The sequence below is a fragment of the Pseudopodoces humilis genome, chromosome 3 (assembly GCF_049639895.1).
Source record: "Pseudopodoces humilis isolate 2021_Gansu_Grassland_sample_001 chromosome 3, ASM4963989v1, whole genome shotgun sequence".
Lineage (NCBI taxonomy): Eukaryota > Metazoa > Chordata > Aves > Passeriformes > Paridae > Pseudopodoces > Pseudopodoces humilis.
Window position 1 is genome coordinate 95,759,535 of NC_142202.1, and position 20,347 is coordinate 95,779,881.

General features: G+C 36.3%; 1 protein-coding gene across 15 annotated transcripts in view; it reads right to left on the reverse strand.

Moving 5' to 3' along the window:
- Nucleotides 1-20,347, reverse strand: part of MYT1L (myelin transcription factor 1 like) — a 302,005-nt gene that overhangs the window by 40,571 nt on the left and 241,087 nt on the right. For 8 of the 15 annotated variants that reach the window (XM_088052813.1, XM_088052810.1, XM_088052812.1 and 5 more), the window contains 4 exons: nt 19,515-19,751; nt 17,702-17,823; nt 17,278-17,340; nt 16,711-16,779 (listed from right to left, as the gene is read on the reverse strand). In XM_088052813.1, coding sequence (XP_087908939.1) covers nt 16,711-16,779; nt 17,278-17,340; nt 17,702-17,823; nt 19,515-19,751 — 491 coding nt within the window. The remainder of the gene's footprint in view (nt 1-16,710; nt 16,780-17,277; nt 17,341-17,701; nt 17,824-19,514; nt 19,752-20,347) is intronic. The other 7 variants (XM_088052814.1, XM_088052815.1, XM_088052821.1 and 4 more) reach the window with 1 other exon arrangement.

The following is a 20,347-nucleotide window of genomic DNA, read 5'->3' on the forward strand; positions in this document are numbered from 1 at the left end:
GAGATCCAGACAAGGATCCCTCTTGGTGGGGTATTACTGAGCCCTCTCAGAAGACACTGAGACAAGTACAGATTAGATATTGGAAAGAAGAGTAGAATGGAAAGATTTGTTGTTCCCACTTTCACTGTACAGTGTTTCTATCCATGAAGGAACAATGCCAGGCCTATGGAGCTAGTCCAGGCATGAGACTAAAATAATTTTGGCTCAGAGGCTTCATGGAGTAACTACAGTATCTTTCATCTCTGCAGAGTTGCTCTCTTTGCCCCTAGTAATCCCCAGCAACTGAATGGTTCTGAACTGGGGCATGTTGACTGCATACTCCTCTCCTCAGGTACAATTTAATTAATTCCCTGATTTTCTGCATGTACTATTTTTTCTGTTTTTAGCTGCTGCTATTATCTGTATTGCCTTCCTGTATTTTTTGAACTGTGTGGGGGTGAGAAAGAGCATGGTATGTTTTTTAATTACACTGAAATCCATTCTCCTATAAGCAGCCTAAAATGCATCATGCTGGCACATGAAATATTGCCGTGCACTCAAATGCACAGATACACACAATGAGTTTAAATTAATTATATTGCTTCAGAAAAAATATTCCCGTGCTTTCCATTACCACCTCTGCATTCTGCTTCTTTTGCTACCAGTCAGGACTTCCCAGCAGCAAGTGCCATGACGTGCTGCCTGCTGTTCTCACATCTAGCATCAGCACATAACCCCTTATCATGCCAGTTGCCAAAGGCAGGGTATGTGCCTAACATGAAATAGCTTCTGTGCACTACCCAGGGGGTGCTCTGTGCTCAGAAGCTGCCAGGGGGAAGCTGTGAATCAGTTCTCCCCCTGGGCACCTTGCCCACACTTTCTCTCCTGCCAGCATCGCCTGCCTTGGAGGCAGCACCGGGCAGCTGCAGATCCCCTCCCCACAGCAGAGAGCACTTCCTGGCACCAGGGATGAATCAGTTCCAACATATGCAAATTCAAATGTTCATTTCCAAACAGCTCAGCCTTTGGAAAAAATCTTCATTTGTATGTGAAGGAATAACATAAAATGATGGAGTCACAGAGAAAAAAGCAGAAGATAGCCTTAAGAGAACATGCCCTACAACTAGGAACAAAGCCATGCAGATTCTCTTGTCTCCTAATAGCATTTCTGTAAGCCTGTGCTCAAAAAATAAATCTGAGTCAAAAACCCACATAGGCTTTTTTCAGTAAATTTATGTGGACACATTTGTCTCTAAAGAAGAATGTCCCATTCCTGGTTGGTCTATTACTATGGGAACCACTAAGCCTCTCAGGAATATCTGCCACTCTGACACTGCACAGCAAAATTGGACCAGGTTTGCAGAATAGCCACTGACATGATTTCTATAGCTCCCTGCATGTGACAATGGGTCCAAGTGAAGCACTTGAAGACAGTAACATAGGTATAGCATTTGGTATTCTCCACCTTGAAAGGAATCTTCAAAAGCTCCTAACTTCTGTGTTTATGATGAAATTGGGAGTTTTAGCTCAAAATTAAATTAAAATCAGGCTGAACGTTGAGTACTTTGAAAATTCATTCTTTAAACTAGGTAATTTTTTCCCCATAAGAAATATACACTATAGTCAGTAACCTGCTGGTTACCTTGAACACCTTAAAATTATCAATAGAGTAATAACTGAATTTTCATCTCTATGCTGCTGCCCCTCTCATGCTCTGCTCTTTTGTGCTTTGTATATCTTGTCCTAGGTGAAGCAATTAGCAAAGGATTTGATGGGCACTGCAGTATGACCTTGAAGCTGTCACTTCCTGTGAGTTTCCTGAAGGTTTGGAATGACTTCAAAATCTATGAATCTGAAATATTCAAAAAGGTCAGCATCACAGCAAGAAATGCTGAGAAAAGCTATCAGATTAGGATTGCTACAAGCAGAGGAAAAAAAGATTTGCAGCTTTCATGTAGTCTGTGGCCTTAACAATCCACTGAAGCTTTTGGCAGGAGATTGGGCACAAGCCAACATTAGCCACTGCTTAGCTATTCTATTTATCTGTTTCTTGTTCAACTTGTGCATGCACAAACAACAAAGAGAAGGATTCTACAGATCACAAGAAAGGATCAAATGTATGGAGGGGGAAAAAAAGGCTAAGTGTGAAGGATGGGAAGAAGAACAGCATAGAGAAAGTCCAATTTATGTCCTTCAAAATAGGGGGTCTAAGTATGAAAGACCAAGATTAAAAAATATGTCTAGACCTATGTAATAAAGAAAGAAGCAAGAGTCCTGCCTCTAATGTGAATTCTCTCAACTTAGCATTATGGCAGAGCCATAAATCAATACGACTGTAAACATCTGTGAGTTCCCTGGGAAATATATCCTGGGCAGCATGAGAGCTAAGACGTTTGCAAAAAAATCCCAAGCCCGTTAAAGTAATCCAAGTGACAAAAAATGTAATGGGCTGGGATTTTCAGCTTTTTTCTTACATTCCTGTTTCAAAAGAGCAATTAAAAAGATGATTTTCAGTGCACATTTGGAAAGATAAGGTAAAAATAATAGTTTGACGTAAAATGTTTAGGTGACTAATTGCATCTTGAAGTTGAGAGTGGTTTTGCTCCACACACAGCCACTGCATTATGCTCATCAGTAACCTTGAGAAGTGCTATTGCAGCATGAAGTTCCATACACTGGATGGACTTTTACATGTTTTCTCTGGAAACATGCATCATCCAGTAACAGGGACAGGGTAACATTTGGATAAAGGGAGCAAACTCAAGACAGATAAAGCAAACCTAGACAGACAAAGCAGAGATACTACTTTCTATTTTGGGGTGAAGCGTCTATAGCAAGTGAGCAAAATACTCCAGTTTTTATTTGATGAAAACAAGCAGCTTTTTCCCTCTAGGCCTAAAAACATTTGTCAGAAGCCTAAGTGAGGAAATATGAAAATACTGAGTGTGAATTATATCAGACTGTGAGAGGCAGTCTGGTCTAGTAAGAAGGCTAATGAACAGTGCAGCTAAGGGAAATCCAGTTTTGTTACTGATTTTCTGTGTGACTTTATACTGATTCATGAAACCCTCTTGGACTTGCTCTAATTTTTCATGTGGCTGACTTTAGACTCATGCTCCACACTGAGTACTAACTTATCTCAGACATGCAGTAAGCATATTTAATTCATACTGAAGGGAAAAATCCCTAGTGAGAGTCTAGTTATGAGCCAGTCTGCAAGGAGGACAGTTGGATATTACCACAGTTATGCCCATCCCTATGAGTATTCCATCCTACTGCCTCGAGGTACATTCTGCTGGTAGACACTAGCCAGACAAACCAGATGTAATGAACTAACACTTAGGAAGATACAATTTTCTTCCCAGCACTCTCAGAACCACAAACACTAAGGTGCAGGTTTGCAGTGCTACAAGACGTTGCCAGATAGTTTTGGGCCTGAAGAACTTGATATCCAAGACGGAGGAAGTGAGGTTGCTATTCTTGTGAAAAAATTGCAATAAAAAAGGGAATTTTACTGCTGTCTACGAATACCTAACAGGTTGGTGTGGTGAAGGCATGCCAGAAGTTTTCTCAGAGCTGAACAGTTGAAGGACAGCCAATACAGGTATAAAGTTTAGCATGGGAAAGTCACTTTATTATAAATGAAAAAAAGAAAACCAACCAAACATCAGTTTGGTCAAACACTGGAATAGTTGTTGGAACTCTAACCTTGGCAATACTCACAAATTGACTGGACAAGGTCCTGAGCAACCTATTCCCACTGGACTTGTTCTGAGCAGGAGCTTAGACTAGCTAACATTTGGATACCCCTGGCTACATGGTTTTATAATTCTTTGATGCATCTTAAAAGCTGTAGCAGAGATAATACTGTTTGGCCTCCTATTGGCAGTACAGATGCAGCCTTTAGTTAAAGATTCTATTCCTTTCTCTATTCCTTAGAGACTCTATTTTTCCTTGATTCAAGTCCCTTCTGGATTGTTCAAGTTTCAACCATCAGCAAATTTAGCTGTATAGTTTTAAATATTCAAAATATTTGTGTATTTCTTTGTATTTGTATATGTTCTTCTTAACAACTGAAAGTGATGATTTTGAAGTCCATCTTGGAGGATGTTCATTCTCAGTGAGGTGATCACAACATCCTGATCAGTGAGAGGGACTGTGTGCCCGAGATAATACTCTCAGCTTCTACTCTGGGCATCCATCTGCCTCTGCTTTGGAGTTTCCTGCTCCCCCTGAAAGGACGCTGCAGCTGTCTGGGTAGCAGTAAAAGAAACAACAGAGCTTTTAGTACAGTATTCGATAACCTGAAATTGGTGTCATTTCACCCTAACCTGTCAGAGTGGATGAGGCAGTTTGCACATTATGAGAACAAAGGAGACATCCCTTCAGTGAGGGCAGAAAACTCTGATAAGACCATTAGAACTGTTTCAAGTTAAATTCTTCATTTTTCTGGTAGAGTCTGAGACTGTATTGAACAGCACTTAAGTAATAATTCCAGCTCCATACAAATGTTCCAAGGTATCATTAAGTAGAGCACTTGAGAATAAATTGTGCATTTCATTGTCATGGGATATGCTCTCATGTCTTTTCTCACTTTGGCCTCCTTACTTTCTTCTCGAAGTTAACAAAGGCAGAAAGTCCACGCTTTTGTATGATTTCCCCTTCTGTAACTCCCATAGGGCAAGGCAGTGCAAGCTTGGTTTATACTGTAAACATCTCGCGAAAGAGCTACATTGGGTTTGCAGTCTGAGAGCTGCAGGAATAGTTTCCATGCAGCTGCACAGCGCAGGGAGGTTGGAGGCTCCAGCCAGGAATAAAGTGCTCAGGCTCTGTTGTACCTCAGGGCTCACAGCTCCCATGCACGGCAGAGGTAGAAATGCACCTCTCAGTGAGAGGCTAACTTTGCCTTACACAACTTTAACTAGAAGGTTTCCCTTGATTTTTTCAAAGCAATACATTTCTTTTCCAAAACAACCTCCTGTTTTAGTATTCCTATAGTCAAATAACCCTGAGCATGTATTTACTGCTCCTTACTCTGATTTCTGACTTGGTTAGTGTTGATACAGACCTTATCTAAACTTTGATTAATACTTTTCTTTTTCCAGGCTAGTGAGGAAGAACCGTAACTTTCTATTATCACAGTGAATGTTTACATCTTCTAGTCAAACCGTACCAAAATATTTTTTAAGAAATCACTATCCTTGCAACCATTCCTGCTAAATAAAAGCCCCTTGCCAAGGAACTGGGAGAATATTACTTGGGGCAGGAACCTAGCTGCAACACAAATTCTCTGTTTTGATTAGCTCAGAGGTTGGGATCCTCAGCTATACATGACATGGAAGAAGAACATCTTATTAACCTTCTTGCATGAAGTAGAGAGAGGTACAATTCTACTCAGCACCCATTCAGACATAGGAATCCCACTAATTTCAAGATGAATATGGGATCACAAGAAGGTCAACTATGGAATAAGTTATCCAGCAAACTACATCTTACAGGAATGTCTTCCATAAATTGCTACTACCCAGTACTTATAGTTGTCAGCTGTATCTCTTGCACAGAACACAATCCATTGGCAGTGTCTTTAAAAACAGCCAATTTCCCCTTTACATGATGAGAGAAGTTTGTGAGAAAAATCACCCCTTGGATAAGTATCTTATTCATTACATTTACTTTACCTTTAAATGGAAGTATCTTCATTGACATGAACAGATAAAAAGAAATGTTTCTTAGCTTTTAAGACAATCCCACTACCTTTTGAATTTTAAGATGGAATAAAAATATTTTTGAGATAGTTCTTGATTATTTAAGACCTTATATGAAGATATAAACACATCTGGTCTGTGGTACATTAACATTCAAGAGAATTTTGCAAAGATTACAGATATGTGGTGCTGATGTGTTTACTTATTACAATTTGTGAATCAGCAGCATTTACTCTGTCTTCAGTAGAGTTAACACAAAAATTTGTAAAAATGAAATGAAAATCAGTTAAATTATTAAACATAGTATACTGGATAATAGTTTTGCATGCAAAATTTGCAGAAAATTACTTCTCATTTGCATTTAATATCAGTAATTTTCAATTTACAAGGGTTTATTTTATCAAACAGAATTCCAACAAATGTTAAGAACTTCCTTACCAATACTTGAATAATTAAAATTTAAAAATCCTCTTTTATTTAAAAATAAATAGTGATAGGACCCTGTCCATGATAATATCAACCTGAAACTTGTTTTGTCAAGTGGAAGAAATGCAAACTCTACATGGACTTTGGCTTTGTAATATTGTTCTCATTCCATTAAAAACACGCTACTTAGGGAAAGCTTTTCAAAGCTGCAGAACATAATTTTGGATCCAAAGCTGGCTAAAGACAGTGGGAGGTGTTCTATTGACACAATTGCTCAGGGATTCCATGGATGTCCCATCCCTGGAGGTATTTAAAGCCAGGTTGGATGGTTTTGAGAAACCTGGTCTAGTGGAAGGTGCTCCTGCCCATGGCAGAGGGGTTGGAACTAGGTGATCTTTAAAGTCTGTTCCAACCCAAACCTTTCTGTGATTCTATTAAAGAGATTTTGGATCAGGTCTCAGTAAAGAATTAGAACCATTAAAGGATGTGAATTTTCTGTGAATGGGAATGTTGAGGACTAAACCTTAGTTGGTTTAAAAAAGTAAAGAAAAAAATTCTTAATAATTTCATTGTTTCAGATTCTTCACACTCAAGTCACAGAAGTTGTATTTGGTGTTATTCAAAAGCAAGGCCCTTGCCCCTCCTTCATTATACCTATACTTATAGAAAATACTTACGCTTTCCTGACAGATGTTGCTTGATTAGTGCATCAGAAGAAAACAAACCACCACCTACAATGGTTCCTGGAGAAGCCTTGAGGAGAAACCCATGATCTATCATTTTTAAAAATTATTCAGTCATTTTCATACAAATTTTTATGATTTCCCTGGGATTCTATAATTTTTTTACTCCTATTCATAGGGAACAAAACCAGTGATTTTTCTCTGCAGTATCCAGCATATCTCTACAGTGTCTAGCACAACCAAAACTTACAACTTTTAAATCCAAACTTTTTTGTGAAATGCCCAGGAGTTCCTGAATTAAACAAGTTCCCCATTAAACAAGAATTCTGGGATTTAAAAGAAAAAAATACAAATATTTTTAAGAAATAATGAAGGTTTTTTGTTTGTTGTTCTTTACTTATTGTCTGACATCATGTTTGATTCATTACTGAAATAGGAATTCCAATCATAGAGTCAAAACTGAATGTTTTTTACCTATTAAACTCTGAATTCAACATTCAGTAGATCACATTTAATGCAGGGTCATTTTATTTCTTTTAGCTATGACCAGTTTATACAAGAAAACAAAAAACTCCTAAGCTCATAGTTTTACTGGTAAAAGAATACTGGTTGTGATTTTGTAATTCTTCTTCTGAGTACTTTTGGTGCCAGAAAAGTAAGTGCCAAACTGGCCTAGAAAAAAATAGTTCTCTACCTGTAAAAAAGAAAATAAAATCTATGACTTGGTTTTTTTATAAACTGCATCTGTATGTTTTGATTATTTTCCTATTTAATATAGAAGAAAAATACTTAGGTATGCAATCTCTTCTGAATAAATTATAGTTCTTTTAATTGATAATATACTTTCATAATGACTTTCCCATTTTTAATTTGCAGTCTGAAAATTTGGAAACTAGGTTCTGTTCATCTTGCTGTATTGTTAACTCTGAAACCTGAAGAAGGCATTTTAAGTATCACTCTGACTGACTCCTTTACAGCTCATTTTTTGAATGAAACTGTGTCATTATTACAACTCTGGAAACTACATCTTAAATACAATATATTTAGATTCATTTTTTGAACGGTTGGTCTTTTTTTTTACCTACAGTCCAAAAAATAATACCTAATGATAGCAATGTGCTTATACTTCAGTCCTCCTCTGCCTCCTTATTACAGGAAACATATACTGCTGTAGCTGAGTACAGTGCAAGCAGAGTCAAGCATACAAAAATAATTAATGATGGCCAGTGGTAAAGTACTCCTCAAAATTTAAGGTTGTTTCATACAAATGAGGTCATGCTGAAAGAACACAGTGTTGTTATCTGTGGAAGGAGAGAAATCAACAGACTTTGAAGCAGTGGAAATTCTGTGTGTGTTAGGGTAGAAGAGCAGTTTTTACATGCAGATGAGCAAATGTAAATTCCACTAACTGGGAATACAAAAATATTTTAAAAAAATATTACGATGAGGTGTTTATGAGGGATATGGGATATTTTAGAGAGATAAAACATTGATATATATACTATAGGGCTGCAAAAAATGTGTGCCACATAAAGTCCCAATAGCACTGAGATAAAAGTAAAGGGATGAACTTAACTGCATGGCAAAATCAGATGTTACTGTGCAGATACAGACACCACATAATCGAGTTAGCAACTGGCCATTTTAAGAAACCAAATAATGCAAAGAATTTTGTAACTTCAAAAAATTTAAATAAGGCAATCAAACATGAATGCTAACCCAAGAGAGTAGCTGAGGGCATCTGCCCAGATCATCACTGCTGTATCTTAGCGTAACTCTTCCAAAGGCAGCAGAGCTACGCTAATTTACACCAACTGAGGATCTGGACAATCATGTTTAGGACTTCAAGTGACAAAATTACTTTTATTTTGGGGTATATATTAAAGGGTTTTGGCAAGTCTGACCAAACACAGAAAGTGAAAAACACTGCATTTTTAATTCCCCTTTTAGCAACTGTATAGTTTATGCAACTTCCCATGGGGATCGCCTCAGCACTTGGGATATACCACAGCATCATGTTGCAGATCTTTGCAGATCTGGATGGAATGAGCAATTGGTTATGATCTGTTGATTTGAAGCAAAAATGATCAACACCACAATGGGAGTCTGCACAATTACCAAATTGTGCCAAAGAAAAGACCCTTGAATTGATTACAAGCAAATGCCAGGCTGAATGAGATTAATTATGTAGGACAAGTTCAATGACAAAGAAGTATGACCAAACCCAAGGAAGACAGAGGCAACTGTACAAATGGAAAAACTCCAAGACAAGAAGGCCTTAGAGAGATTCATTGGGCATATTAACATAGCTAAACAAATTCATTTATAATTAATCACATTTAAGTGCTCCTCTCAGAATAGTTGCTTAGAAACTGCACAGTATGGCACTAGAATGACTGACAAAAGAAAAGTTTCGAAAATTAAAATCAACCATCAAACAAACATTCACACTGAAATATTTGGTGATTAGTGAAGAGCTAGGAACTAAGGAACATATCTTCAAAACTGCCTAAGTTGTTATTGCAGACACTGAATTCCAATTTCAAAGTTAGGCATATAGAAGTTGCAGGGATATGGATGCCCACCACTTATGTTCCTTTTAAAAATGAAGTTTAAGCTCTTTAAGTTGTACAGGTTGCTTTGAAAAAATTACTCTAATTCAGTGACTGTTCATCTGAATTGAGACTATTTTGGTAATAACTGAGTGGTAAACGGTTTTAAATACTGATTCAAATCCAAACAGTAAAAAAATACAAGCTACTGTTATCTTTTGTTTTGAATAATTAAGTACAGAGAAACAGGCCATGAACTATTTGGCTGTTGTAGATACCACTATGCAAAGGAAGCCTCTCATTTCAGAGCATTTAATAGTATTGACAACTTACTAAGGCCCTGATTCTGCAAGCTGTTTCATGCAAACAATTTCATGCCTGCATGGAACATTTCACAGCATCAGAGATACTGATATGTAGATGGCTTTTAAGGAGCTTTTTAGAGTACATGCTTTTAAGACTACCTCTGAGAAATGAAAACAATGATGAAGGGTCTTATGTAAACAAAACTCAAGTGTTTTCCATTTCAGAGACAAAAGTTGACAAACTTAAGTGAGAAAAATGGAATGACTCAACCTTACCAGAGTCTGAATGAGTTATTCTAACAGAGAAAAAAGCCCAGCCACTTCCATATGTAAAACTTATTGCGACTACAGAGATGAGGTTGCTGCAGATGATGGGTTTCTATACAAAGGACATTATCATAACACCACACAACATGAGGTTGGAAATGCTAGGTATAACCTACAGTGCCCATTTGAGTATTGAGAAGTGCAGGAACAGAGCCCAAGGTGTTCTGTTCTGGCCAGGCATGCATGCTGCCATCAAAGATAAGGTATCCAAGTGGAAATCTGCAATAAATACAGGAAACAAAAATGCAAAAAAAACCCACTGAAACCACATAAGATTCCTAATTTCACTTGGCCCAAGGATTGTTGAGCAAAATGGGAAAGATTATTCCTTATAGGTGAACTAATAATTAGGGATCTATGTTCCTTGGTTTTGTTTTTAATCATTTAAATTAGACTAGCACACTAACTTGCAATTTAAGAACACATCAAAAACTACAGTTTGTTCAGGTTTTTTTTTACCACAACATTGCAGATAAATTAATAAAACACTATAATTTACAAATGGCTCACTTAAGCACTTTTTAGCATTTCTCTACATACATCACATCTGGTCCTTGCAATTACATTTCCTATACAAAAGTTAGCTAAAGCATCAAGGAATTTCAGAAAGTGTCTGCAGATTCAAAGGATACAAAATTAGCATCAAAGGAGTATTTCAACTTAACACAAGATTACTTACTAGGCTCAACAACCTTAGTATTCAAGAAAAACTGTAATGACAACTTCTATTAAGTTTCCATGTAGAAAAAAAAAAAAAGACATAAACAACAGGAGTAAAAAGGTGATAATAAGAATGGAAATGGTTACTGCTCTTGCAACAAAGAGTAATTTTCTAGGATAAAAGTGAGTGAAATCTATAATGGGTCTCAGTCTTGCTGCATCCTTATAGGAGGACAGATGTTATCTCAACTGGAAAAGGGAAGGGGAAGATGGGAAAGGGAAGGCAAGGAAAGGAAAGGGGTAGTACTTCTTTGCAGATGAAACAACAAATGCACATCCAGGAACTGAACATCAGAAACACCTCAAGTGGAAAACACAGGATGTAGGTGGAGAAGTCACTCCAGCAGGTAAACAGAATTCTGCAGAAATAACTGATTTGAGTACATAAAGTGACTGTTTATAGGGAAAGCTATCAAGGTTTAAAATAGTATAGGCACTGCACAATGTCCAAGAATAATGTGGTTACCTATCTAAAGAGGGACATGTTTCTGTGGTGTTTTACCAATGTATCCTAATAATTTTTGTCTCTGCATTTTAAATTTATACATGGAGAAGGACATTTTTTACCAGATGACTACAGCAAGGAGGAAAATATGACTCTTTTCCAGTAATATTTTATTCTATATATTCATCAGAATAAAAACAACAGAAGCTTCTCAATTTCTGGGAGGCTGTCTTCTTCCCAGTTCTTGCTGAGCAAATTGCAATAAAATCACATCAGTAAAAATAAATAATAGATAATACATTAATATAGAAGAGTTTCTCTAGAATTATGAAGTAAGGATATCTTTTCTATCACAAAAACATTGTATTGCATTGTTTTTCAAGAAGAATCATGGCTAACAGGGAGAGCTTCAGAGAAGTTCACTTTTCTATTTGAACACTGCCAGGATGACACCTCTGGGAACAGGCAGATGAGCGAAAGGAAGTTAAGAGAAAGAGTAGAAGATCACCAAGAATATGGAAATCACTGTGGCAGAATTACATGGAAAAAAGATGGAGAAATTCCGACTCTGTTGGGGAGAACATGCAAAAATAGACTGAGCTCCTTTGAGTTAAGAGATGTGGGAAAAGTTCTCAGGTTTCATTGTAGTTAGGGAAAGGAGACTGCATTCCTCCCTCCATAGGAAGTACCAAAAACATCCATCACAGAAAACAAGAAAATCCACACAGATGCTTTGGGACTGAAGAACTGGGCACACTACAACAGTATGAGGAAGTATCCAAACTTGTAGGCATCTGGTTGAACTGTAAATCTTCCAGAGGATCAGATTCTTCAGAGTAAACAATAATGGTATTTTCTGGCAGAAAATTGACCCAAGACAACAAGGGTAGATGTTGAGGATGGGATATTTAGGTCCACAGCAGACCAAGCTAACACTTAGCTTATGTACATAATATAATAACCTATATACATAAGGTATATATGTACATGTGTGTATATATATGTATATCTCTTTGGAAAACTGTGATTATCCTTACATCAAAATAGCACTAAGTAGAAATAAGTTTGTCACTTTCTGGGAGTCTCTGGTACCTGAGTTCTCAGATTCCCACATTCACAGGACACAGAGTAGAAATTATCACAGTCAGCAAGCTGTGTTTTACCTGGTATTGATCTATTTATGAACAAATTGTGTCCTTTTAAAACCATAACTAATTTTAGCTTTGGATTGTTGAGTTGGTTTTTTTAAAATTTGTTTTGAATAAGATTTAAAGTGCTTCAAAATGTTTTTAACAGTATTTATAATTCCACAATGGTATTACAGTTTAGAAATAATTGTAACTGTTAGAAAAACCTACTATGATAAGGAAGAAATAAAGAAAAATTATAAGTAAAAGCCCTTTAGTAAGATCACATCACATTTAATTTGATGAATGAATACCTTAATACTGGTAGCTGTCACTGAATGGGCTGTTAACTGCTCTCCCATCATAGTTAACTTTACTCATCAGTATAGTGTTTTTAGCTCCTTTAATATTAGTTGCTTTTCAAAAGTACTATAACCAAAATCTTAATACTGGAACAGCTTTAAAGCTGTCAAATCTTTTTTTCTTGTTTTTTTTTTTGGTGTTTTTTTTGTGTGGGGTTTTTTTTGTTTGTTCTGTTTTGTTTTGTTTTTCTCCCAGCATAAATAACTAAGAACTAAAGCAGAAGATACTGTTCAGTTATTTGGAGATCACTGACCAGGCTGTAACAGCTTTAATCTGCTGACAAACTATGCACAAAGGCTCTCACTTTTCTGTTAGAGCTTTGGGCGAAAATGAAAAATTGCGCAATCTGCATGGTAAACCTGAGCAAGAAACCTTACAGATGAGAAGAATGGGTGGTAAGGAATAATTATACTGACCCTGGAACAACTTAATTGAAAGTTGCAACATTATTATTCTGAGAGACAGGAAATGTGAGTAATGGAATCTTGGAGCCACAATTTCCAAAAGGCAATACAGTAAGCATGGCTGTGAAGCAAAATAAATATTCGTCTAACCTTTTAGGATACTTATATTATTTTGATTGTGAATATTATATGACTGATATTATTAATGAATATTATTTGAAATGTCTGCTATTTTATATTTTAGTTGGGATACAAAAAAAATTCAGTGCGTTAGCAAAATTCATTAGGAAGCTACATTACACACTATCTCTATGTGCTGTAAAAAACACCCAAAGAGATGTATTAGTAAAATGTGATATGAAGGCTTTACCAGCAGATGTGTGATATTTGATACATGGTAAAGCCATAAAATATGAAATCCTTCCAAATTATGCAGTCCAGAAGTGTAATTCCTGCTGCTGAATGCTGCACTATCAGTTCTACTACTACGCTATCAATTTTTCCCTGTACCCTATACATTAAACAAGTATTTGCCAAGAATTTTACAAAGGTTGAAATCTTTATGGAAGAATGGAAAAAACTCCACTGAAAAACTGAACAAGGAATAAAAGATGAAGAAGAGATGAGAACAGTACAGATTGGTAGGGACAGGACAGAAGGGATCTCAGCTTGGGTTATAGGTAAAAAATGTGTATACATTTTCCTCTACAGCCTGGGGTAGGAGCCAAGGTTACTGATTCTCACTACTCTTCTGCTGTCAGCAAATATGTGTGAAACATCCCAGCAATGTTCCCCATCTCCTCCTGGTTCCAGTCCATGCAGATCACTAAAGCTTCTGCTGCTGTTTGCTATGACAGCAGCCCATGCCATAGAGCAGACACCAGAATTTCTCATGGTGGCTGGTGACCTGACAGATGGCCAGTAGTATCCCTTATCATGTAATTTCTGCTTGCTTTCAGCTTCTGCTTCCTCGTTTTAGAAACAAGGTAATTACACTCCCAGACCTCACACACAGAAATATAACAGATGTAAATGAAATTCTTCACAGTTCAAAAATTTCAAAATCAAATTCTCTTATGTAGCTTTGGTTTATCTGCTTTGTGCATGCACATTACATTTACATGATCACATCTTCTTCCATCTTAAGCAGAGAACAAGAGCATAAATGAGAGCTGTATAAAGGATGCTGCCATCCACAGGACTCCTACTTCCCTGCTTTCAAATATATGTGGGAAATGCTAAGATGCTTTATTTCTGTCTCTGTACCAGCTTCACAGGATGTAGAGACAGAGGACAATAAAAATATAAATGTGATGGAGGCAGGAGATGGCTGATCAGACAGGGGAGCTTGAGACAGGGAACAATGCAGAAAAAATGATGAAGAAAAACAGGACCAAATAAATGGACCAAATGGAATCTGGGACTAATCAGAGTTTTGGGATAGGAGAAAGGACAGTGTGGCTGCTCTGGAACTGGACTCTCCTGCTTTTTCTGCAGAGTTCATCCCTTTTCACAAAGGGTCAATTACATTACATAAATCTGCTAAATTCCCGTAACTCCAAGCAAATTCAAGGGTTTGAACACGTATAGTTCTCTACAATGTGATAAACTGACAAATTGAGTCCTAAAAGTATCCAACTGAGCAATCAAAATTATATACCTAATTTTTCTGGTTTAAAATGAGGATAATACCAACCCTATTTACTTCAGAGTATAACTGAAGATGAAAAAAAATATTTTATAACTCAATTAATTAGGAAACACTCAGATGTGATGGTAGTGAAAAATGTGTGAGTGAATCAATAGATCTATCTTCAGAGAGCAGTTTGAGAAAACTCAAGTGAATAACAGATAGGGTCTCACATGGGATAATAAAGGAAAAGAGAAGAAATTAATTAGTTGCTTATGCAATTATTACTATCTGCCCTGTGCAATGATTTACTTTGTTATCCTGTGGAAAAATATACGATCAGAAAACAAAGAATTGCCATACAGTGCAAATACAAAAGAGAACTGACTTAAGTAAGCGTGCTTAAAATTCTGTCATTTTGAAACTTAACAGTTTTATGTGTTCAACTGGTATAATGATAACTGCTAAATTAATAATTTAGGCTAATAAATAATAAATAATATATTTTAAACCTAAAATATTACTATAAATAAATTTAAAAGTATTACTTTAACTTAATCTTGCTTTTTGCTTAGGAAGAACTTGAAATAAGTAGAGAAAGTGGCCTGACATAGAAGTGGGATCTCAATTTTGGGTTTTTTGGGATTTTTTTCTTCCTGATTTCTACCAGGCAGCCTTGAATGCAGATGTTTGAGAAAAGCAGAGGAGAAGAAGTAATTCAGAAACAGCTTCCTAAGATAAGTAGAAACATTATAAAGGGATAAAGCAGCAAAATATTTGCTTAAAATATTCATGCTGCTTCAAGAGTCTTGACTGTGTTTTGTTTATTTGCTTTGCATTCATATTTCCTCGAACTTCTACCATTTGACCCATCCCAAACCAAAATCCAGGTCTAATCTGAGTTTCTCTGAGGTGCGTGTGTCTTTCTCTCCCTATACTTAAATGTTTTCCCTGATCTCATTTACATCCCCTATTGCATATCACATATTCTTCTGGCAGCATATATCAGCATAACCTAAACTAATAGTTTTAAAACATTATTTTTTTTTGTTTTGTGGGAAATCAGATGTAAATTTTATATGTATTGTTTACCTCTAACTACTAGATTAGGTAAAACTAGAGACCAATCTTACTCCAGCAGTTTTCTCATGCTTGCTTTCTTATTTTTCCCACTATTTACATCAAGAGCTGTTTGTTTTTTGGTAATCAGTGGTACTGAAGTCAAGAAATGTAAAGACAGAATACTGCTAAGCAATATGGCAGCATAATATATACATTCATACTTTCCCTACTGAATTTTCCTCGTTTTTGTGAACGTTTTTCCATCTTAACCAAATTACCAGCTCAGAAGCACTGCCCTGTCATAGCACTAATAAATGCTATTGCTATAGTTCTTCCACACAGAGAGTTGCAGTAGAGCATATGTGCAGGAAGACAGAGCAAAGTTAAGTCTCATGATCCTCTAATGTTTGTTGTTCAAAATTGTTACTCCAAAGAACTGAAAGGAATTGTAAAGAACTCATTTTAAGCAGGGGATAACTAAGTAAACATTAAAAAACATAGCCACATGAGAAAATGCATCAGGCTGGTAGCAATGATACGAACCTGGGGAAAATTATGCAAGTGTTTGGGAAAAAAAAATTGCTTTCCCTCTAACTGTGTCTGAGAAACTGCAGTGCTTTACTGCTTGTGCAATCAGAATTGTTTCATCAGTCTAATTGTAAGGGAATTTTCTGTTCTAACTAGCAAACTCAAAGTTAAGAAAAAAATTAAATAGGAATTCATACTTTAAGATGTAATACCAGAAGTTCTGTCATCCCTATCACCTAATGGACACACAAAAGGACATACTACATCAACAGACTTATGTACAGAGCCCCCCTGGATGGCATTTCTAGAGACTTCAATCCATGTTCCAAGTAGGATCAGCCCTTCTGCAGCAGCTCTCCAGACAGCATTTCTATTTTCTGATACTTCTGATACTTTACACAGTTTGAGGTCAAATAAATATTTATAAAGAAAATATTTGTTCTTTATATCTTACTTGAGTTCTTGTGAGCTGGTGGCCAGCATACTCCGAATGCTTTTGTCAGCCAAGGGACAGCCAGATAAACTGTAAGACATGGCAGGACATACAAGTATGTTAATCTTCTCATTAACTGAACACTCCCAAACAAACACAACATAAAAATTAAAAAGTAAAAGTTTGTAATGCAGAAAAGCGATGGGGCAAGTGCTGTAATATTGAATTCTGTAATATAGTTAACCCTCTGAATATATTTAGTTATCAATATTACTTTCAAAATTACATACTGTAAATGTTCTTGTTTGTTTGTTTGTTTCTCTATGAACTAGAAAAATATAACAAAAATATTGGAGATTCCTGGGTTAACTACTTAAATGCTTAAGTAATACTTTGGAAATTTTAGTAATCTATTTAAAAATAAAAGACGTTTATACAACACACAAATTAGCATGCTTTTAAGATCAACATATATTACTCAAAGGGTTAACACATAGTTCAACGTTTTACTTTGACAGCATTGTTGAGGTAAGCTGAAAACAATAAATTGAAAAGACAGAATCCACCATGAAAAAAATGAAGTCACACCTTCTATGTGAGGCGTAATTACCAGTCACATGACCACTCCCATCACACCCTGGTGTTGGACATCTGCCACCAAACAAAAACAAAAACAGCCAAAATAGTAAGTATGTTTAAAAAAAACTTTTAAAAGTTTCATTGTTTCCAGTTTAGCTGCAATGACTGCAAGGGGTTTTAAGCATCCTAATCGAAAAGCTGCAAAATGAACAGGTTTAAATGAAAATGGCGTCTCAATACAATATAGCATCATTAAGAACAAGCAAATACACGTTAGCTTATCACTTTACTTAACTGGCAGTTTGAAACATTTATATGCTGCAAATGTTGCATGCTCATACTGCAAGGCGTATATGTATTCGTTGGTTTAAAAAAAGACAAAGAGAGAAAAAGTTAAAAGGAGATAAATAATTTCACCTCACATTATGCTTACGTTATTAAATCCTTTTTGCTCTCTTTGCATTGAGGGTATTTGGGTTTAGGACTTGGGATTGTAACTTCACCAGGATACCTTCTTTCTTCAAGTGCCTCTTGGAAAGGATCCAAATCTTCCGGCTACAGGCAAATATATACACATTAATTTCAGCCAGATAAGGTCACAACTTACACAAAACAATGCAAAGAAGAGTCATCAGATGGTATCTCCTTATCCTATTCTGACAGAGAAAGTTAATGAAATTATTTTATATTCTTTCACATACTAAATTTTTGAATAGTATTTGAATATTTTGATGAAGACTTCACAGTAAGTGAAATATTTATTTAACTAGAAAAATAAAAAAGGAAAAGCTCCAGCTTTTTCTATATATGTCATATTTCTTTTCTCTAAAGACTCAGGTCTTTTCCCTAAAGTCACTGCACAACAGAGGAAAGGCAAAAAAGATGACTAAATGCAGTATCTTATGCATCAAAAAGACATCTTAAACAGCATTTTTCAGCATTTAGAACACCTCAAAGATGAAAGAGAAGCAATCTTAACATCTGCACACAGAAACTCAGTCTGGGATAAATCTTAATGGATCTGTCTGGCAGGACAGAATGATACAATTTGTAATTAACTTTAGTGATGTTCAGAAATTCAAACCTATCTATTTCAGGAATGCAGTGGCTGAACGCAGGGATTCAGGGATTCCTGCAGATGGTGCTATAAACAACATAGTAGAAGCAGGGAGTTCTTGCTGTGAAAAAACACCCTGCTTTACCTCACATTTCCTTGATAGTGACAGATTTCCTGCCAACTTCAGTGAAATTAGTAGCAAAACTGTATCACCAAAGCTAGAATGCATTCAGGGTATCTAGTGAAAATGCCACTTTGTTATATATTTAAAGGATACCGAGAATAGTTTTACAGTTTAATTAAAATTGGAAAGAGATGTGCTACACATAAATGATTAGCCTAATTTTTGGCTATAAACCAAGAAAAATCAATCTCCAGAAGTCCTCAAACAACTAAATGGAATTGAGTGAAGGATTTTAAGCTGCAGAATGGGTAAGGGTTAAAACCTCACAGAAAAAAGCAGCAGCACTGAACCTTGTCTGCAGACCTTTTCAGTGTCCTGTCTATTCTGTTTTGAAAAGTAATACAAATTCACTGACATATTTTCTTTATTTGCCTCTTCTGTTAAAAGGGCTTTGCTGCTGCCTTGGTATTATAAGTAGAAAAGTAACACTGATTTCTTATATCCCGTCTTTGTATTCTTGAAAGTATTTCATTAATACAGGCCCTTACACAGAGCTATCAAGAGCATATAAGTAATCAAGAAGATTAGGTGAAATAGTTGGAAGCTTACATTATATTCTGCTGCTTTGTTTAAATTGATTTCTAAGTAATACATGCTTTCAAATACTCAGCACATCATTTATGGTTTTCAAATTCAGGAGAATATCTTGTCTTCAGAGCTGATTATCCCAGTATTGCATGGTTATGTCAACTTCTTATACAGAGTAACATAATCTGGACATGGCAAAATATCTTTACTGCAGAAAATATTTGTTAACAAGATGATGCTGTTAGAAAACATGATTCACATTCATGGTTCAAATGTTGTCTTATGGAACTTAGTCACAGATCAGATGTGTGCCAGCATGATATAGTCCTAGACATTAACCAGCAGAAAAGTCCCTTTTGTAGAAAACCAGTTTTGTCACATACTAATTTTGCTTCTTATTTCCCTCCAAATTTCAGAAAATTAATGAATTACCAAAATTAGACTGCAACAATAACTATATAGATGAAAAAGACATACATTAATCTCTTTGGAATCATCTTCATCTATCCTACTTGGCTTCATTTTAGTGTAGTCCACTGGCAAGTCCCAGCAGTCACCCTCGTTCAGTTGGTAACACCGGTTGTTCATCACAGCTTGTCGTTGTGGGGACATTGGCTCCAGTGGGGTCAAAATGGTGCAGCAACCATCTCGCTGCCTCTGCTTGTTCATGCTCAGATCCAACGTCCCATTTTCATCGACTTCCATATCAGGATTCTGTCAAAATAAGAAAAATATTGTTAATTCAGCTTCACACTGGCAAACTGCTACCTCTTCTTCAATCTGATTGCCTAGCAGAATGATAAAATGCTTTTCCATTCCTGTATAGATTGTAAGCATTGAGCCCCCTCCTACACATAGCATGATGCTGTTACACAACATTAATGCTGTTAAAGTAGATTTCTTCCTGAATGGCTAATTTGAAGTTTGGGGGGAAAGGGGAGAGCCTTCAGTACCCCTCCTGCCACCCAGCACATAGGTGCAAAACTTGATATATAAAGGAGAAAGTCCTAAAGATATTTTCTTGCCATTGTCTTTATGTTCTTGATTTATTCTGTGGCAGGTGAAGTAACCTGTGATGTAACATCTGCATAATTCTTGTTTTCAGTCCTGGCGTCTGTCTGGTTGATTAGAGAAACAAGATCCAGCTAACATCAAATAATCTTTGTTTCTTTTTTTCTTTTACATTAGCAGTCAATGCTTGAGTAGATAATCTCAGAAAATTAAACAGGGAGGTAGGGTACCCAAAGAAGTCCTTTTGGACACCATTTGTCAATGAGGAAACATTTAAGTTTCACAGCTCTTTCCCTGCA